Source organism: Protopterus annectens, chromosome 1.part1, assembly GCF_019279795.1.
Source record: "Protopterus annectens isolate FY-2018-M chromosome 1.part1, PAN1.0, whole genome shotgun sequence".
NCBI lineage: Eukaryota > Metazoa > Chordata > Ceratodontiformes > Protopteridae > Protopterus > Protopterus annectens.
Window position 1 is genome coordinate 1,709,722,403 of NC_056726.1, and position 23,228 is coordinate 1,709,745,630.

A 23,228-nucleotide genomic window follows, 5' to 3' on the forward strand; every position below is an offset into this window, starting at 1 on the left:
CTGAAATATGTCCTCTGTGCTGACATACAAATTAACATGATGAGTATTGCATCAGTTTATGACTGTCTTGGATAGGGTTTGATTTAATTTGTACAGCTTGCAGTCTGACGGTTCAGTCTACACTGTAGCAGCCCTCTTTTCCCTCTATGTCACCACTTGCTAACTTGCACTTTAAAAGTCTCCACTATAAGCACTGCAGCATTGCCTGTCTTCTTCTTTACTCTTCATTTGTGAAGTTCACTAAACATCACTAATTGCCACTATTTATTGATTTTTCTTTTATGTCCTATCCTTTCAAGTATGTGAGGAATTACCCCTTCTGACTAAGACAAATTGCTCTGTTCCTCATATCATCACTGTCATTTCTCTGAGACTCCTCTGCTAATTTTTCAGTTCCCTTATTTTTCTATTCTGGTTCTCATTCTTTTACGTGTAAGTCATCCTCATCTCATTATCTGATTATACCCATTTATTAATCAGATAGACCTACTGTACACACAGTCCCTTTACAGGGCAACCTGGGAACAATGTATGGTTAAGTAAGTTGCTCATTGTCAAGCCATAAACAAATGAGGGTGGAGGAAATCAAACTATGTACCTCAGGAGCTACAAGGCACAGCTCTAATGCTCTGCAAACAACTGCCACTCTATTTTTTCCCCAATTATGTTTTTCTTAACCTGATTGCCAACATCTTCCCTGCCTTTTCTTTGTCTTGTGAATAACTTCAAGTGACACAGTTTTCAGCTGCCTGCTGATACATTTCATCTACTATTGTGTTATGCCTTAGACTCCCACAATTTTCATTTGGCAGTGCATTTGTGTCTGATATTCTTATAGCATACTTGAGTTCATCTTCAGGTAAGTTCTGCATCCTATGAACTCCACAACCTGTGGTTGCAAAAATTACAGGATTCTACTTGCCCTACACATTCTTACGTCTCCCTTTACTTTATTTATTTCTGTTTACTTTTCTTAAACAGCTTATTCCCACTAGTGTATACTTACCTCTTTAAAGTGATTTGTGCCCTTACATTTCTCTTCACAACAGTGTCATATTTGCCATGCAACCATGAAAGAAAGTTTGAAATGAGTTTGGTAGCATCTGTGCTTGAGTTTTATATAAAAGGCACAAAGGAAGGAAATTAAGACATCAGGTTTAAAAAGGGAAGTGTGTTCTTAATGAGTGGGTTCTAGTCTAAGTGGATGGGATTTAAATACAGTTTTACAGTAAGCAAAATGTAGGTAGAAATTATTTAATTTGTTTAGCTTAATGCCAAATGCAATAACAAAACAAAGAATGCTAAAAATAAAAATAACTCAAGCAAACAACTATCACCATTTGTCTCTATGTCACACTGAGACAGTAAGAACGCAAACATTGCACAATGTCCTAATGCTCAAGATGTAGTTCTAGAATGAAGGCTTCTAAAAAAAATAATAATACTAATATTCTCAAATAAAATACCATTATCCAACAGCTGAATTGTGAATGTTGAGCTTACATAAACTATAATACATGATGCAAAATTATAAGCTTATAAAACTCACCAGTTTTACAGTTTAAAGACATATTTATCAAAATAACTTATATAAAATATATTATAAGAAGTAAAAGGATATAACAAGTAAAATCATCAGTTTTTTCTATAATATTCACATAACAGTGATGGTAAAAACCATGGTCACATCATTTGCTACCAAGCTCAAAAGTCAAGGCCAATGTCAATGATCTCTGGCTGAATAGATTTGCAGATGATTGCAAACTAGGAGCTGTCACTGAATCTCACACTGACACAAATGTTTTCCAGGAGGGGCTGAAACAGACAAACAACTGGTATCAGAGTCATGGACTAAAACTAAATGCCAAGAAATACATAATAGTATCCTTTGGGAAGTCATCCATCTCTGGTAACTATCATATTGACAACACACCCCTTAGAGTTGACCCAATAGTCAGGGACTTAGGGACACACATAGATGGTAATCTAGCCTTTGATCATCATGTGTCTACAGTGGTGAGGAAATCATTCTATGTTGCGCAACTTATAAACAAAGGCATGTCATCTAAGTCCAAGGACTTCATTGTTCCACTGTATTCGGCATTCCTCAGACCTATCATTGAGTACAATGCCCCCTTTGGTATGTACCTAACCAGGCATATCCAACAACTAGCACACCCACAGAGGTTCCTCACTAAAAGAATATAGGGCATAAGTAATATTTCCTATGCAGACCACCTCAAGGCCCTATCCCTATATTCTGTCTCCTACAGGCTTTTGAGGGATCTATGCCTGGCATACAGGGCATTGTCAGACCCCACTCTGATGGACCTCCTGCATATCCACAAAACAAACAATACCAGAATTACCCATTCTAAAGACTTAAACCTTGCCTGTGATATAGATAGGACCTGCTGGAGAGATAGGTATGTATCCCAGAGACTACCCTGTCTATGGAACAGGCTCTCCATCCATGTGAAGCAGAGTTCCTCCCTAATCCAATCCAACTGCAACTTTGACAATTGTATGGAAAACTGGAAATTCATCCCTGGTTTGGCACCTATGTCTCTGATGCAAACAGGTAACCTGTAAATGGTTCATCTCCCAGGCTCATGCTTACACTTATCAAGGGTATCAGAACTTGTCAGATTTGGGCTGCATGGCTAGGCTTAAAAAGGCCCTTGTGGACATTAGCCTGGAAAACACCGATGAACCTATAAACCTATAATGCTACAACAAAGGCTGCTCAGTTAAACTCTCTTATATAATAATATCCAACACCTTAACTCAGAAGTTATGTCTGAATAGACAATGCATTACTTCCTAGCAATCCCAGAATGGTCTCATCATTGGCATGGATAATAACGTTTGTAAAATCTGTATCACACAATTCAACATATACCTGAATTTCTGTTGCAGGCATTTAAGCGCTGGAATCATTAGAGACTGGAGAGTTATTTAAATTAAAATCAGTATTATATCACTGTAATGGCCTATATATATCTAGCATGGGAAACAAGAATCTAGCTGACATTTGAGGTTTTATTAACAAACATTTAATATAGGCTGGCAATTGGTGCAGAGGGTTAGGGCTGTGGGCTATAGTTCCTTTGGTATAGGGTTTGATTCTCTCAGCCCTTCTCTGCCTACTGTGTGACATTGAGCAAGTCAATCGGGGATTGTTCATTGGTCAGCTGTGGAAATGGACTGTGTGCTTTGTATGCTGACCTGGTTAACAAATGGATATCATCATCATCAGAAGTCCCATTCAGTAAACTTGACCTAACCAAATAGCCTTCTAGGAATCAAACTTCAAGTAGGTGTGGAAATGCCATGGGAGGAACATTTATCTAGGAATCAATTTTAGAATTGCTGGTATACTGGTATTCAAATAAAATAAAAGTTTTGACAGATTATGTTATTTTTGAAGGCTGAAGGGATGTAAACACAACACTGTGAGATGATGATGTGCAACATGTACAGGTTTTATGGGTTTGTAGGGGAAGTGGCAGACAAGAAAATACACAGGATTAAGGATAAGAGTGGTTGTTGTAAACTGGGTGCCAGATTTTCTAAGCACAAAAATATGTCTGCCCTGGGGATGAGTATGATGTGTGGTGCCCATTTCTGTGGGATGATGTTGGTATGTGAGAACAGTTTGCAGTTCCTTTAATGAATGGCAGACAGCATATGAAATCTAATACTCATGAGACATATATCTAGCAGTTTAGCACAGAATGTTAACAGTATAACATGTTAACAAGCTTCACTGATCCTTCAATCCCCATTTGCAGACTTTGTGACCCTGAAGAAGTCCCTTATTCAGCCACTGCTCAGAGGTCACCCTTGATAAGAGGCATTTGTGAGTTTGCTTCTTTTATATATGAATGAAAACACAAATGTGAGGATGGTAGGGGCATTTTGGTACTGAAGTTAAGATTTAGAGACAGTTTAGTTGGTACTATTTGAAAAATATGTGTGTTTATGTTGTTTGGTGAAGGAAGTGAACACAATTTGTGCAGCATTTATTAACTGCCATATTGTAATATTTTTTAGTCATGATAAATTAATTTTTTCAGATATTTATGAGAGAGATTATCACATTTGGAACTGGGCTGGGAGATGAGGTGTTTGTAGTTCGTCATTGTAGTAATTATGAGCTGTTGTACTGAGCTATGAGATACGTACATATGCATGGATTTACCTTGTCATTGTAGTTACTATGAGGTGTTGTACTGATCTGTGGGATATGTACATATGAACAGATTTGCTTTGTCATTGTAGTAATTATGAGCTGTTGTACCGATCTGTGGGATACGTACATGTGCACACATTCACCTTGTTTGAATACTGGAGTGTGGAATGAATTTGTTCCTGTGTGTGTGTGTGTGTGTGTGTGTGTGTGTGTGTGTGTGTGTGTGTGTGTGTGTGTGTGTGTGTGTGTGTGTGTGTGTGTGTGTGTGTGTGTGTGCGTGCTTAACTGCAGGAATTGTGGTCTGTCACATACCAATTAATATATGATTACAGGGCAATTGGTTGAACAGTCATTTTATTGGCAGGCAAATCATTTAGTTAAAATGGACAAAAGGATATTTCATTGAAACACCATTTAATCAGATGTCTACTTGCTTTTTTAATGTGAATTATGTCTATTTTGAGTTTTTAACACTGTCTACGTTTTTTGTTACTTGCTCCCACCAACATGCTTTGCAATATTAGTAGCCAACTTTCTACACTCTTTGAAATTTAGTTTTGTACTGCACAGTATGACTGCCTTACTGAAGATCAAACACTAATATCACACTGTTGCATATTTAAGCAGAACTGGCATTGTTAAAATGGTACACTTGTTGGCTGGTTGTATTGCTTTTACAATTTTTGTATGCGATGTTTACTTTCTGTGAATTACTGTACTGCTTACTATTGCTTTTATTCTTGTTTTAGACTCTGCTCACCTATGTATTTTTTCTGTAAAAGGCTGCTTGGACTAATACTTCTCCCTTGGTCTTCTAGCTCACCTCACTGGAAGGCATCTTTCACATATCTAACCTCAGGACATACGGAAAATAAACTGTAAGTTATTTTCTGTGTTCCTCTCTCGATCAGAAATACTTTCCTGCCTTACCAGTATACTGTAACTCTAATTTCATTTATCCTTATTAATGCTATCTCTTTCTTTAGTTCTGTCTACATATGTACCATATCTTCTTGACACTAATGCTGTTCTATTTTGTCTCCTTTACTTTTATACATTTTTCAACAGTTAACCATAGAATTTTGTGGACTCCACCCTCCCCAAGACCACAAAAGGGTAAATACAACATCCAGCCCTGCAAAAGCTTACAGATGTGTATTTTTCCTCACTGTATGAAGAAATCACTTGTTCATTCTGTTATCATAATCATGCTCTGTTCAAAATGGTACCAGGTTTAATGTCTCTTCTCTGTTTCAGCTGTCTGTTGTCTTCTTTTGGCTGTTTTTCAGAACTAGAATCAAAACAGGCAACTCATGTGAAACCAAGATACAGTTTGGAAAGCATAGTCTGCTAACACAACACTACAAAAATTTCAATATTTTAGACAGTTAGGAACTTTTCTAAATAAAGTGTCAGATCAGACAAAATTCAATACTTTTCCAAGCTGCAAGACAACTGCTAATAGAACTCAAAGCATTTCTGGAATGCAATCCAAAGATTAAATCAAGCCAAACTATGACTCCTTAACCAACTACCACCAACAACTCTGTCTCTAGAGCTATTTTATTTTATTTATTTATTTATTTTATTTTACATTTGTTGACCGGGCTAGTCCAACTGGATACATGTCCATTTTCAGTGGAGGCCCGGGAAGAAAAGCTCCACATTCAAGAAAAAGATCACGATAGCATAAGTACATTATAAGATTTAACAAGTTTAACTAGTAAATACATTTTAGCTAAGAGAATACTAGTAAATACATTTTAGCTTAAGAGTAAATACATTTTAGCTTAAGAGTAAGGAAAAAGTATTCTAAGCTAACAAATCATGTTTGGATATACATACAACCAAAAACAGTAGGTAAGTAACATTGAGCACTGTTTGAACTATCAGTTGGTTTTACAGACAAAGATGTTAATAGAAAAGGAAATAGCTAGTTTTGTGTGAGTGAGAAGAATAGGGTCAAGGAAGTTATTGGTCAGTAATTGAAGAGGTTGGTGGATGTTCCCCTATTATGCTATCCAATTCAATACACACTTCACATACCCTGTCCTCTCCCTACTTTATAACAAACCACCCACCAGCCTCAATATCCCAAACACTACTAATCATCACCAAAATCCTTCCTTTGTCCAACCAGTATCTAGTGATTCTATCAAAAAAACACCTCCTAAAACTAAAAAAATATATCCACACCAGTTGTTGACAACCTGCCACTAGTATATCCTAAAAATCACTGAAGATGTAATAGCATACCCTGTATCTACACTCATAAACCGATCAATTACAGAAAGCTATGGCCCTGCCATCTGGAAAAAATCCCAGAGTATACATGTACATAATGGGGGAACATCCACCAACCTCTTCAATTACTGAGCAATAGCCATTCTGTCTCCACTCTCTAAAATAGTTGAAAAATGCATTCATTCCCAACTTCTTTCCCATCTTCACAAAAACAATTTCCTTTCTAACACTCAACATGGTTTCCAACCTCACCACATCACTACTACTGCTCTGTTCAGTTTTACCAAAATCATAAAACTCTATTAGAAATACTGACAATCTAGTACCATCCCTGTTCTTAGACATTCCAAAAGCATTTGACACAGCTTCACACCAGCACCTGCTCAATGAACTATTCTCCCATTCATCCCATAGCTGGCTGCACAGCCATTTCACCAACAGGCTCCAGGATGTAAAATGGAAATTAAATTTCCTCTACTTTCTGTCTGTCTCTATTGGAATACCTCAGAGATCTATTGTAGGCCTTTTACTATTCAACTTTTTCACTAAAAATCTTCACAAAAATTACAAAGAATCCTCCACAACACAGTACACTGAAGATGCCATGTTTATATGCCCTGCACCAAGTCTACTGCTACTCTACAAGATAGCCCAGTATGGCTTTTTCTCAACTGATGCCTGGCTAGATGACTACCAGCTACTTTTAAATGCTAAAAAAAAATAATGCTGTTTTTACCCAAATCTCTGTCTGCCCAGAAACAAACCTTCAACATCATGTCAGCAAATAATACCTCGATTGGAACAGTTTTGCTTCATAGTTTAAGTTATTATCAGTTAAGATACCATGATCAATACAACACTCTAGATGTCAAGAAAACTCTCCAAAAGTTGGGCTTCCTCTACAGAAACAAACTCTTTCTCATTATCTTCTCTAGGAATTCTTTAGCAAAATTTTGTCTTTTCCCTTCACTTCTCTATGCCGCATCCAACCTGACTAGCCTTCATATCTCCTTAAAAAATAAACTATAGGTTGGCTAGAATAAAATAGCTAAGTTTGCATCCAACTTAACAAACTATTTATGCCACTGCCTAGCACCTACGTTGACTCAAACTACCTAATTACCTTGCCAAATCCTACCTGTTTAGTGCCTACAAAATAATAGACAAACCTGACATCTCATCACTACAAAACATCCTCAAACACTACTTCCCTCCCAGGAATCTCTGCACACAGAACAAACATCTCCTAACCAGGACCAAGTCTTGTAATAGTTCAGGTGCGTCACTTTACTCACCCTATGTTGCAAAGCACTAGAACACCATCCCACCCATCCTAGAATAAGACAATATTACTACACATTTCAAACACAACCTAAAAAAAAACACCTAACATCCTCATGGCTATGCTTATGCTCCCATCTTGACTAAACCAACATTTCTTTCTGTTTCTTTTCCATTGCCAGTCTTTCTGTCTATAACCCTGACTCTTTCAGCTTTCGTATCCCTGCCACTTTCTCCTTCATCCCCATTACTGCTCCTCCAATTAACTTATATCAGTAATCCTCTCCTACTAATACCCCACTTCCTTACCCACCTCATTACCTTACCTATCTGCTGTTATCTCAACCTCTCCAGTACCAGAACGTTTTCTACTTATCCTTTTCTTGATTATTTCTGCTTTAAACCTTTCTCTTTTCTCTATTTTCTGTTCCTGCTCTAGCAACATCCTCTCTCTCTCTCATTAATGTTAACATGCATATACTGAACCTATGTGTAGTATCATTGCTGTTGTACCTCCAGCTATTACATGTTAACATGTGTTTGACTGATGCAAAATATATCTTCTGAAGTACATGATAAATGTCTTTATTATTTGTCACAATGCTACCTGCAAAGTAATGCTTAAAATGTGTAACATTTATTATTGTACATTGTAAATATTTATTTTATGTGGAGCTTTTCACCCTGGGCCACCACTGAAAATGGGACTTGTGCTCAGTCACAGTTTCCCAGTAAACTAACTAACTAACTAATTAACTAACTAACTAACTAAATAAATAAATAAATAATCATCATACAGTTAAATAAGCAAAGGCTATATGCTTCAGAAATATTTTTTAGCGTACTATTCCCATGGTTGCACATCTGTGGAGACAAGTGAAATTACCACATACAGGAAATCACTCTCAGCACAAAAATAGACATGAAACCAGCAGTGACTATATAAAGGTAACACCAGTCACCAGGTAAAGGTTCTTATATTGTACTTATTTATTATAGAACTGTGTCTGTCTATCCCACAAATGCATGTTCATCAGCTAAATAGGATTTCAACCATTTTTACACACTGATTCACCATTCAGTACACTTGACATTCAACAAAATGTTAAGCATCGATATATAACTATGTAAGTTATTTATGATTTAAAGACTGGGTGATATTTATTTTAAGGTTTTTTTTTCAACATACAAACTGTAGTCTTTTATTGGTGATTTCTTAAGAAGACTAACCCTTGAATGTATGAGATGTATGTACATTGTATAAACATCTGTAATGACCATTTTGAGGTTTTGGTCAATCCATTTATAAACTATGATAAAGGACATACTTGTCTGCTCTTCTGACTGAAATGCATGATTTGAATGGAGTAGGTAAATGGGATTTAGATAACTAGAGACACTTAATTCTGTTCCTATGTAGTTATCAATCTGAGCAAGCAAACTGTGCTAGGTAAGAGTTCTTCCACTATCATTAATGCAGAACAAGGTTCTACTGAAGAGATCATAGATGCCACTTGCATTTTTGAGGGGAAACATCTAGGATTTTACACTTGGGATGCTAACACCCTTGAATATCACAGGTATTTCTGGAATTGTTCACAAATTATTATAAGGATATTACGTGCAATGATTTCATAAGTTCATAGGTTCATAGATTAGTACTAGGCTAATTGCCCTTGTGGGCCATTTTAAGCCTAGCCAGTTACCCCATGTGAGAATCAAACCCTGTACCTTGTGTCTGCAAGGTAAACACCTTAACCATTATGCCAACCTCCCACCCATTTATGAGGGAGTTGGACTTTTTGGCATGATGTTTGGTAGTTGTTTCATGATGTTTCTAATATATCAAAAAGGCTCAATCAGCCTTATTTTGTTCTGTCTTTATCTAAATTCTTTTCTCCACTAAGTCCTCTGAAATATTAAGTTGTTATCTTAGTATGTTGTTCTCTCTTCCTGGACTAAGGGCACACACAATTAGTCTTTGTTTGACTGCTAAATATGAGAATGTTCTGATTATCATTTTGAGTAAGATAGAGTGGTTTGTTAGGATGAAGCTTAGGTTCATAGGTTCATAGGTAGGTACTAGGCTATTGACCCTAAGGCCTATATAAGCCTAGCCAAACAGTACCCTGGCTTTTGCCACCCAAGAAAATTATTTTCCTGTGCCCCTGTCAAACAGAACCACAGAAGTGATCCCCGGGATGAATTTCCTATCTCCCATCCAATCATCAAGATTTTTCTTAAAGAGTGCTAATGAGGAGCTTTGTGAAATATTATGATGTATAAAATGAGAATTGGGATCCACAGCAGTTTGCATTCTGAAAGAAATCCTGTTTTTGTAGCACATAGTCAAAATAATGAATGGATATTCTTTTTGGTTTGTGAGATAATGACATGTTATCTATTTGGGATTTGTTAGTGGATTTGGCAGGTATATTTGTATCTTCATGGGTGAAAGTGGTGCTGATGATGGTTGAAAGGATACTTATAATCAGAATCTGTGTTTTAGGGTTGTTTCCTGATGTAGGAAATGTTTTTGTTCAGGAACTAGAAACTACTCTGTTTATAAAATGTTTCCAGTCATTTTTTGGATCACATATAAAGTGTTTTAGGAGAGACAACTGCAAGGATGGTGTTGAGATGTTTTTTTTTCCAGTCATGTTAAGGATTTCATGTGAACGTTATTAGGAGAGACAGTTGTTAGGATGAAGGTGAGAAAAACCCTCAATCTATCAAGATTTTTACATTATTGTTTTGTAGATTATGAAGCAGTTTGACTTTGCAGGGGGGGGTAGGATATATGGCCAGTGGTCACAAAACCAGTAGCACACCATGGACTTTAATACAAAGCATCTAAGGAAAACAGTTATGAGGCCTCTCCCTTTTCACCAAAAATACACTGACCTTGCATCTTATTATTTCAAGTGAAGGTAATGGCAATGCAGCCCATGCACGGGAGTGGAAAAGAGATTAGTATTCTTCACAAAACTGCATCCACTTTTCTATATAAAGCTATCTTGTTTTAGGGGTTAGTTACTCTTACCCCCCCCCCCCCAACATAGACCTAGAAACCCAAGGGAGTGATATAAGATTAAATACAAAGAGCAGGGAGTGGGGAACTGGGATCTAAAGAGCAGGGATGAAAGGAAGTGTGGAGGACACCAGGATTTAAAAATCTGTGTGTGAAATGACTCTACATTTGAGTATTAAAGAAGCAGGTTTACAGTTAATAATGACCTAGACATTGCTGACAGTACTACATTCCAACACACCAATAAATCCAAAGAACAGAGGGCCACAGTGAGATCTTAGCTGAAAAAGAGAACAAGGTAGGTTGTAGGGTGGGATGTGGCTGTTTATGGCACTGATGGTACAAACGTAAACAAGTTACAGGGAAGAAAGGGATAATAACATGCTCTAGGATTTTAACAGGAACCATGCTATTGCTACTGCAGCAGTCTACAGGTAAATGGACAAGAAGTAGGTGGGATGGTGCCAGGAGCCATATGGAGATGATTGCTGTTTATGCTGCTGAAATTAATTCATACAATTTAAAAGCAGAACACGCATCCTGATACAAACAAGCATCCCTGGAATTATCAAGTTTGTGGATTTTTCAGCCAGTTCAAAACATTCTTGTTCATAAGGATTAGATTCTTCAGAACTTAGTTCATCCATAGGTGAGCTTTGTTTAGACAGTCTCTGCCTGCCTTATATGAGACTGAACAAGTCACTCAACCAACCAAACGCACAAGTCACTCCTCTGCGAGGCTCTTGTTCTCAAAGAGCCTTACCTGGTTAAAACATAAAATAAATGAACACCCTTGCTGTATTTTCCTTCTCATTCATTGGTAGGAATCTTTTCTCTTCAATAACCAGTTTTATGAATAAATATTGTATGTTTTTTAGGCATCATTGGGATTACAATATTCTAATGGCATCAATATTGTTATTCTGTTTATTAAAAAGACGTGATTTATTTTAATGTCTGATGATAAATTAAAAGATATAGCTGGAGATCATCCATGTTTTTATTTTAGGAATAAGAAAAATTTAAAGCAGCTTCTGTGCTATAATTCAAGTAGGCAAGATATTCCATTAGAAACCAGAGGTACCGTTAACTGTGAGGGCTGTAATTTTTGCAATGTTTTAAATACTAGTAATAGCTTTTTACATCCTGTTATGAAAAAAAAGTTTTTAAGTTTAATGTTGCAGCTATCTGTTCAACTAAGAATGTGATTTTCTGAACTGTTTGTGGAGCATGCTATTCATTTGATATAAGGAAAACTAACCGCTCTTTGAGTAAATGGATAAGAGAACATTTAGCAGCTATAATTAAATGAGATGTGGATAGAAGTCCTTAGCTAAACATATTACTGAATTTGGTGATGGACATAATTTTACTTTTATGGTCACTGAATGCTTGACTGAGAGTTTACAAATGGGAGATTTTAATAACATTACTAAAGAACATGAGGTGAACTGGATTATTAGATTATGTGCAGAAAAAGTCCCCGGTTTAAATGGTAAGGTTCTGTTAAAACCGCATCTGAAAGCACACCCTTTACGATAAGTTTAGCTTTGTGTTATGATTATATACATACACTATTATGTATCTATTATGTATTTTATACCTATGCATTTATTTGTTAGCTATGGTCATTTGACTGCATGCACACTTTTTATAATTTTGTTCTGATAGGTTGATGTTTTCTGAGTTAATTGATTTTAATTGAGTAATGCATTTAAGTGCTGTATTGTATTCCACTTTAAATGGTCTGAAGAAGCACCACTTTTTGGATGTGAAAGCACTAACCTTACTACTATTAAAAGTTTAAATTGTATTGTTGCCAGGTTTCATTCTTTGTACTATATTGTTATTTTTTATTCATGTCATGTTGTGCATAAGGATGTTCATTCGCAGTGGAACACCTGTTTCTTTATTGGATTTGTCTATTTTTAGGCTCAAATTTTCTATATACATGTTGTCCTAACTTTTGCCTGTGCCTTGTCTTTTCACTTTTATATTAATTTTGGGTACTTCTTCCCTCCTTATTCCACTGCCTCATTGATCTTTTTATTCTTCTTTCTTAGCTGGTTGTAACCACTGCCAGAAGGGTCAAGAATTAATTAATGCTGTGTTGTTATCCTTGGTGGCTCAGCTGTTTTCATGTATTTTTCTTACCCTGTACTCATTGGGTGTTAATTAACTGGTACCACCCAATCATGCATGAAGTATGACAGCGTGTCTTAATATAAACAATCATCCATTTTTCTTACCTTACATGCACTTTTTTTTGATTACCATACATGAACTTCATCCTAGGGCACCTTGCTTGGCTCCTGTCCATTCTGCTTCATGCTGATTATGTGTGTATTTCATTACATGCCATCCAGATATGCTTGTGCTCATACTGCTGCATGCTGATTACGTGTGCATTTCATTACTTGCCACCCAGACATGCTTGTGCACATTCTGCTTTACACTGACTATGTGTGCATTTCATTACATGGCACCCAGTTATGCTTGTGCCCATGCTGCTTCACACTGATGATTATGTGTGCATTTCATTACATACCATCCAGATATGCTGTTTGTGTTAGCAGCACAACAGGTAGAATGCTTGCTTTTGATACAGAAGGCTGTGGGTTCTACTCCCACAATATATAGATGGATTGCTGATACTGTACTGTATTGTCTTGTACATTTAAAGGGGGTGGATGATGCAGTCCTGAGAATGTCCTGTTTGGAGGAGATATCTACTAACTATGAACCTGTTATCAGTTTGCAATCCATTCCCTATTGCAATATTACTAGCTTATCATTTTTTAAAGTAACAGACAATTTATTTCTCAAGGGCAACAGGCACTTTATTTGTAGATGAAATAATGAAATTTAAAGTTGTTTGCTAACAGCATCCTCTTCATTAGTTACAGATCTCTTGAATGTGGAATTATTTAGATGACTTTTACTTCTGCAGAGATTGTGAATATTTACTGATACTGGTGGATTGTACAAGTTTGAGTAGACTTTTATGATGGAAATGTTCTGAATTGGGTCGTTTTGTCATTATTGGTTCATGCATTTTTTTCATTGCTTACTGGAAAAATGTTCAAAACAATAAATTTAAAACAAGCTCTAACAAGTGTATTGTATTGTACAAAGAATATAATTTAATACAATCATGAAGGTGCATCAAAGAACACATGTATGTTTCATGTGTAGGGGGGGTATCTATGATTTGAGAACAACCCAAAGGTAATCTTTATCTGCCACTGGCCAGATGTATTTTCTTTGAATGTGAGCTTCAATGCTGTTTCAATGAATGTGAGTTTACTTTTAAGGGCAGAGAAGTTTTAATGCTAAGTTTGTTTTCATTGCGAAACTGTATTGTTTTGCTTAGCATATGTCTGTTAGTGTTTGTGCTATAAAATGTAAAATAAAAGTTTTAAATGATATCCATATAATTATTGTAGAAGTAAAGCAGTATGCCTGTTACAGTATTTATGGTACATGGAGTGAAATAGCCAAGTAATAGGATATTGGAATGGCTGCAGGGAGTAGGGCTGTGTATGGGAAAGCACATTCGGCCATGATTTTGTGAGGAGGGAAGGGAAGCAAACACAAAGACAACCCTAGCGGCACAATATTGCTTACCATTACATGCCTTACTTTTACCACAAAACCCACATACTGCAAGTCACCAAAAATAAATCCTAAGGTTCATCTTCTCCCTTCACAGTGAACATCACTGCTACACATTTGGGCAATGTTTTGTTTGTCTGTTCCTCAGTTTGTGCTTGAAAGTTGGTATCCCACAACTCCATTGGAGTAGGCAGCGTTACATAATTATGTATGCAAATTTTATGTTAATCAGTGTACAGATCTGTACCTATTTTTCATGGGACTTTTTGATGTTTCCAGGTTGAGTGGTATGCTCTACCTATGTGCGCATTTCATTACATGCCACCCAGTTATGCTTGTGCCCATGCTGCTTTATGCTGAGGATTATGTGTGCATTTCATTACATGCCACCCAGTTATGCTTGTGCCCATGCTGCTTCACTCTGATTCAGACCTCTCAACTGTACCAAATTCCTCTACATTTATCAGTTTTGAGGGGAAAATATTGGTGTGCCACGAATTCCTGAGCGGCTCTCTTAAATTCTGAAATTTTCAGATTTTTTTTTTTGTATTACCACTTTAAACCATTGGCTGATGTCATCAGCAGCCTACAGGGGCTTATGAGATGACATCAGCTACTGCCTGTTGGACTCAGAAGGAAATAGGGAATATAACAGTGATGGTGGGCTGCATAATTTAAATTTTACAGAATTGAAAAACAACTGTTATTTGTTGTAACAACCAAGAACCACTGTTCTGCATTATTTTATTTATCTGTTGGCCAACCAAGATACTGTGTGCAAGTAATTTCTGTTGCTGCATTTAGTTTATGTTCATTCTTGTGCATTTATTGGCCAAGGACTATTTAACTTTATATAAGTCCATGGCCGCTCCTTCTTGTGAGAACTGCACTCTGTACTGTTTAACTGGCTCTGTGTGTGGATACTGTGTGCAAGTAAGTGCTCCATTTATTCGGCCAAGTGCTGCATTTAGTTCATTCTTGTGCATTTATTTGGCCAATTGCTGCATTGTGTGTGTGTGTGTGTGTGTGTGTGTGTGTGTGTGTGTGTGTGTGTGTGTGTGTGTAATGCCCCAGGTAAGTATACCCGGTGGTTAGTGTACGCAGGTCAAACCCTGTACCTTAGATACAAGAAGCAAGAGCTTGAATTCCTTATCTACACCACCACTCAGAGCCACATGCTCCAGGGATTTAAACCTTGTCATCACAATAAACAAAACATACTGGAGGGATAGCCTCCTAACCCAGAGACTCCCCAGACTCTGGAATAGACTGCCCATACATGTCAAGCAGAGTGCCTCCTCGGCCCTCTTCAAAGAGAACCTTGACAATTGGATGGGAGATGGGAAATTCACCCTGGGGATCATGTTAGTCACCCTGCTAGACAGAGGTTGAAGGAAGTAAATATTGTGGTAAGAAATATCCGGGGAATTGTTTGGCTAGGCTTGTATAGGCCCTAGGGCCGATAGCCTAGTACCAAACTATGAACCTATAAACTTGTGTTCATGTTTGGCTTTTTGGTCTTTTCCTCTTAAAATTTGTAGTTTTCTAGCAAATTAGTGAAAGCTGAATTCACTAAATAATGATAAGCCATTTAAGTTTCAGTCTTCCTATCTTCCAGGAAGTACATGGTAACACAAATAATTTTATACTAGCAACTTTTCTAAGATTATACAAGCAATGTTTAAAATGTATCCCTGGTTTTGGGCCTACACCCCAATAAATTTTGGCTTTTTCTACATTTCTTGTGCTGCATAGTTCTTCAGTAGGTGAGAAGTTTAGTGCTGTTTCTACTAAGTCTGTTTGTATTAGCAGCACAACAGGTAGAATGCTTGCTTTTGATGCAGAAGGCTGTGGGTTCTACTCCCACAATATATAGATGGATTAATGATACTGTACTGTGTTGTACATTTAAATGGGATGGATGCTGCAGTCCTGGAAATGTCCTCTTTGGAGGAGATACCTAGTAACTATGAACCTGTAATCAGTTTGCCATCCATTCCCTACTGCAATATTACTAGCTTATCATTTTTTAAAGTAACAGACAATTTATTTCTCAAGGGCAACAGGCACTTTATTTGTAGATGAAACAATGAAATTTAAAGTTGTTTGCTTGCAGCATCCTCTTCATTAGTTACAGATCTCTTGAATGTGGAATTATTTAGATAACTTTTACTTCTGCAGAGATTGTGAATATTTACTGATACTGGTGGATTGTACAAGTTTGAGTAGACTTTTATGATGGAAATGTTCTGAATTGGGTCATTTTGTCATTATTGGTTCATGCATTTAATTTCATTGCTTACTGGAAAAATGTTCAAAACAATCAATTAAAACAAGCTCTAACAAGTGTGTTGTATTGCACAAGGAATATAATTTAATACAATCATGAAGGTGTATCAAAGAACACACGTATGCTTCGTGTGCAGGGGGGTTATCTATGATTTGAGAACAACCCAAAAGTAATCTTTATCTGCCACTGGCCAGATGCATTTTCTTTGAATGTGAGTTTTAATGTTGTTTCAATGAATGTGAGTTTACTTTCAAGGGCTAAGAAGTTTTAATGCTAAGTTTGTTTTCATTGTGAGACTGTATAGTTTTGCTTAGCAGATGTCTATTAGTGTTTGTGCTATAAAATGTAAAATAAAAGTTTTAAATTATATCCAGATAATCATTGTAGAAGTAAAGCAGTATACCCATTACAGTGTTTATGGTAAATGGGGTGAAATAGCCAAGTAATAGGAGATGGGAATGGCTGTAGCGGGTAGGGCTATGTATGGGGGGGGGCACATTCAACCATGAGTTTGTGAGGGAGGAAGGGCAGTAAACACAAAGGCAACCCAAGCGGCACAAACTCTAACTACACCACTGATAACTAGGCCATGGAGAATGACTTTTGAAGGTCCTTGCTAAGATCAGAATATTGCTTACCATTACATGCCTTACTTTTACCACAAAACCCACATACTGCAGATCAACAAAAACTAAATCCTAAGTTTCATCATCTTCTCCTTCACAGTAAACAACATTGCTACACATTTGGGCAATATTTTGTTTGTCTGTTCCTCAGTTTGCGTTTGAAAGTTGGTATCCCACAACTCCACCGTAGTAGGCAGAGTTACATAATTATTTGTGCCTATTTTTCATGGGACTTTGTCCAGATTTTTGATGTTTCCAGGCTGACAAGTATGCTCTGCTTATGTGTGCATTTCATTACATGCCACCCAGATATGCTTGTGTCCATGCTACTTCACGCTGATGATTATGACTGCATTTCATTACATGTCACACAGATATGCTTGTGTCCATGCTGCTTCACGCTGATGATTATGTCTGCATTTCATTACATGTCACACAGATATGCTTGCGTTCATGCTGCTTCATGCTGGTGATCACATATGCACATTGCCCTTTGCCACCCTGACAGCCTCCTTTCCTTGATCTTTCAAAAAAACAGCAGCCTTAGAATCTTATTCTTTGCAACCATTAAGTCTAAGTCCTGAAACAGGATCTCCACAAATTCTCACCAAGGAAGGAGTACAAGTTTTTGACTACTTACCCTGTCTTCCTAGGCTGGCCTTTACAACATGGGCTGCTACCATACCCAGGTCATTAAGGTCATAGTTTAAAGCTTTATCTCTCTGTCTGTCTACCAGGAAGCCAACACACACGCTTCTTTTCAAAAACATGATTACTGAAAACTATGTACATATAAGATGCTCTTAGATTCTGTAGTTAATGGTGAGCTGTAATTACCAATTCTGGCACCCTGTGCCAATCTCTGATCTGGTGCGTTCTCTATTTTTATATTGAGAAGCAAAACAAAAATAATAATAATGATGCTGATAATAATAATAATAATACTAATAATACTACTACTAATAATAATAATAATAATAAACTGCTACATTTATAGTATTCAACTTGCTACTGATTGGCATTTCCTTATGTCACCCCCTCACACCTCACTCAAGGCATACCTGTTATCACATGTAAGACACAGGTAAACACTGGATATTTCCTCTGTGTTCTAATATGATCACAGAAAACGTGTTCCTTGTTCAGTATCCAGCATACACTTGATCCTGACAGAGCTAGCTAGTGAAAAATGTTATACCACATTTTACTGAACCATGAATTTTGATTCTGACACATTGTCTTTATTGCCATCTATCTTATGTTTCTTTATTTATTTAGTAATTACCTAACCAGGTATTCTCAATGAGTATAAATTTCACTTTTTAAGGGTAACCTGAGAGCACAAAGTAACTAAAGATTTCAGTTACACAGCTTGCAAATGCAACCTATAGGGATCAAACCCAGCACTAAAGGATTAAGCTTATCAGCTACTCATAGTCACAATGCTCTGTGCTGAATTATCAGACATGATCTTATATTCCTATGAAGGCAGGCAGCATGGTCCCTCTGTTACTGCTGCCCATCATACTAGCCTAAATGACTGTGACCGAGGCAATATGAGGTGGCAGAAAATAAAGATCTTTCGAAACCCTTCATTAGAGCTTCTGTTCACAGTAAGTCAGATTTTTTTTCTGCACCAGGTCTTTATCCCAGACACATTTTATCAGCTTGAGGTCCCTAACCCTGCTTTTACTTCAACTATACATAACATTTATTAGTCTGAAAGTCTGTGACCCCCCACTCTTATGGCAGACAGGCAGCACCTCTGGGAAAAAACAGAGATCTGTTAAGATTGCAGGCCCTTTACTAAGCTTTTTCTGCAATGTAGCATAACCTCAGACCATTTTTTAAACCTCCTGCCTGACACTGGTACTGAGCTTCAGCTGCCTTACTAAAGCTATAGTCAGTTACTGGCTCCTTGGCCTAGATTAGTAGATCCCTGACCCCAGAAAAGGTAGAAGAGTAATGAAACCAAGACTGATCATCTTTTCCTGGGGGTGGGAGCAGAGAAAATGTCTTGATATGGATGTCATCAATCTATCTCTACTGGAGACAAGGAACCTACCAGAATGAGATGGCTGATGAGGGAGGCTGGACTACTGAAGGGTATGCCACTTGTGTGACTGACTGACACATACTTGTCCCATTTGTTCCATACGTACCATTTGGGTGTATGTAGAAACATACATGGAAGTGCTGGGCTTACAGCAACAACAAAAAATCCCATAATGATTGACTAGATGACAACTGCACTTTGGGTCTGGACTGAAGAAATATGATTGCAATCAGTAGGCAATAGAAGGACATGTAGCAAATAAATTAATAAACAAATCAGTAATAGATATCTGTATCATTTTTTCTTTCTTTTATGAAAGTTATAGATTGTATAAGTTGGGAAGCAGTGCATCATAAAATTTAAGGGGACTAGGTTCCAGACTAGCACCTGTGGGCTTGAAATCCAGAGCCACCTTTTATAGAGCAGATGACCAGGATCCTCTCTGTACCCCAATAATGCACCTTAAAATAAACATATCCTACTTTCTGGACAAAAATATGAAGAATTAATGAAACATTTACTTTTTCATTTAATTCAAGACTGTGGTTTGTTATATGAATGTTGTAAAGACAAAGTTTGTAATAGTATGGTTAAGTTTAAGAGCATTTGACATCTAATTCCTTTCCAAAGGTGAAATTTAAAACAATGGAAAGTTTGGTTTTATAACAGTATGTTTGTGTTATGTTAATACTTGTTTCTTTGCCTAACCTCACATATTGCATTACATCAAATATCATATTCTGAAAACATACTGTTAATCTGGATATAGGAAGGTACTACAGGCATTTTGTAAAGAAAAAGACAGCTGTTTTTGAGCATATGCATGACACTATAGTGTGGTTCATTGACAAAAGTACTAGTGTGGGAACAGATCATATCTGCAGACTCCATCACTGACTGTAAATCTTGACCTTAAAAACTCCATGCATCCATGGATATGTACCAGAAAACTGTCACTGGCTGTAAACCATGACCTTGAAAACTTCACACAACCATGGATATGTACTAGAAAACAAATACGTCATATATGTTGATGTCCTACATTAGTATAAATTAAATATTTGGAGATTCGTACTAACAAGCACTACTTGGCTAAAGTCTAAAAAGATCTGTACAGATCAATGCTCTACCCCAGTAATCAAATACAAGCAAACAATAATTTAGACACCAAGGACAGGATTTATGAGATTCACAAGCACTTTGCTTCTCCATGACAAAGTTGGAAGCAAACCCTAATGTGATCAACATACAGTTTCTGAACCTCAAATGACTTTGAAGCCTGGCTCCTGAATGTAGACACATACCTGGATAAGGTGTATTTCCATATGTAACAAGTTCAGTCAGCAGAATTCCAAATGACCAAACATCTGATTTTTTTGTGAAAGTACTATAATTGATTACTTCAGGTGCAGTCCATTTAACTGGAAGTTTTAAATCTGTAAAATAAAAAGGATGAAATATGTCAAGTTCCCATATATAAGCATTTATAGTGACATAGGTGTGGTTGGTCTATCAGCCATTTTGTTATACTGACCTTGAGCTTTGACTAAAGCAGACCATTAAAATTTCCAGGACATAGTTTATTGAATAAGGCTTTGTTCAAAACTGTAAATGCAGATTTTTTTCACAGCAAAACAATTTTATTTATTTATTTTTTCGATTATTTATCTATTTGTTAACCAGGTATATCAGTTGATGCAATGGCCCTTTTCAGGTATGCCCTGGACCAAAGGCAGCCCAAAATGTAAATATACTGATGAACAGTGAACTAACAAATACACCCCAGGCATGCAATGCATATTAATCCCACATGGCGTGCCTAAGCTAGGTTTTGTGCCTCACAACAGTGTTGCTGCCATGAAACCTTGTAAGCAAATGCAGATCCCACTGCTGTTGAAAGAAGAGCACCTACGGTGCTCAGATTTGCTTGGAATGCCACAATGATCACCAGGGCTTCACAGATAGCTGTCACTCTGTTACTGGAACACATCTGCACAAAGGCCAAAGTAATGAGGGGACAAATAACCAGAAAAAGGGACATATTTGACATACATGTAAGAAAGAAACATGTTAGAATGAAACTCTCTTAACCTATTAGAGCAAGACATCTACACAAAGCCATAAATAATGAGGGGACAAAGGTCAAAAACTAGGGACAGAATGTCAATATTGGTCTTCCAAACTTAGAAGCTTGAAGGAATAATAGGCTGCACAGTACCATGACCTTTCTGAAGAGCCTTATGTTTGAAACTCAAATGTCTGCCATTAGTTTCTGACCTCAATCTGCAATGACATGCCAATGATTTACCAGAAAACCAAAATGTCATGAGGAAAAGATCAAAAATATGAGACAGTGGACATTTTGCACAAATCAGTACAGCTGAGAAGTATGACCTTAAATGTATGTAATACTGACTGACATCAGTCCTGAGATCATCCCAGTGATATGGCAGAAAGCCATGCATTTGATAAGGAAAACAAATGGACATCCTTGGAATATCTGGACAGTTGAGAGGCATGAATGCAAAGTATATGGTCCTGTACCTGCAGTGTAGAGTATTGTGATATCCCATTCCTGTTACTGTATACAGAAGCTCTGTACACGATCTGTAATGGGACATGAAGTGACATGCAAAATGAAAACTAAGGGGAAGTGTGTGTATTGAATATGGACATACACCTGAATGGTAGGAATGAACACAGGGAAAGAGGACAGGTGAAATTACCTGCTGTACAGTAAAGGGTGGCATGTCAATGGCAGATGGTTGTAGCAGCAACACCATTCACATACCTATATGGTAAAGTACAAACTGTACAGTGAAAATGTATTTTATGTGCCTGTCACACAAGGTGAGATAATGCAGAGGATATTTAGCAGGGATCTGACATACAATTGAAGTAGTGTGCATATTGTGAAGCTGTGCAAACTGATATGCCTGAATATGAGGGCACTCTCAGTAGAGGTCTCCAGCAAGGTGACACAGGTAAAGGCTGATGGAAAACATTACAAGAACCAACCACAATTATAGACAATATTAGAATAATTACACCAGTAATCCCTTGTCTCTGACATAACATATGCGATTTACAGTGATAACAGATGAGTCTGCATACACACACACACACACACACACACACACACACACACACACACACACACACACACACACACACTTGGACATCTATTTTGATACATCCACACTCTATGAGGGTAACCAGGCACACTTTCCTGGCACTGTAACATCTGTTACAGGTGTTGGGAGGGACACTGCTATACCTGCATGCAACGGTATGGGCAATACAGGCTAGTTGTCTTGTGTGCATGGCATATATACAGTGTCATGAATGATATGCATGCTATTAATATTGTCAAACACCTATGCATATAGTGTGTGTATAAGCAGAACAAGTAGCACACATGCATCTGGTGTAACAACTTGTTTGTTGTTCCACACCATCAGACAGTCATGTATATTCCACAGAAGGAATACTTAGGTATGGCCAATAAGTAATGTGACAGCTCACTTGATATAGGCGGTATACTTCCATTACACATTACTGGAAGTTGTGTCAACAGGTATAAGAAGAAGGGTGTATTGTACACAGTTATTGCTGTGATGAAGGCTGGGAACCATGAAAGTATTATGGCGTCTGATGTGGATGTCCTTCTCATACCTAGTACTTAGTATTACATTCAAAAAGAGTAGTCAACACTGTGGCCACATGCTGCTGGATGTACCACTTACCATCATTCCAGCACATGGGTCACATACCTACTGGCCTGATGTCCACATTATACGTGGGTGGTGTGTTTGTTTTCTGAATTAACAAATGCCCCCATGTGTCTCATCAATGTAGGTGGTGCCATGCCTGTGGCAGCAGTGCATATA

At 37.3% G+C, this 23,228-nt stretch overlaps 1 protein-coding gene across 2 annotated transcripts in view; it reads right to left on the reverse strand.

The window, feature by feature from the left end:
• The window catches only part of LOC122811896 (proto-oncogene tyrosine-protein kinase LCK-like), a 1,092,777-nt gene that overhangs the window by 101,042 nt on the left and 968,507 nt on the right, over nt 1–23,228 (reverse strand). For both annotated transcript variants that reach the window (XM_044084047.1, XM_044084056.1), the window contains one exon: nt 20,643–20,774. In XM_044084047.1, the coding sequence (XP_043939982.1) occupies nt 20,643–20,774 (132 nt within the window). The remainder of the gene's footprint in view (nt 1–20,642; nt 20,775–23,228) is intronic.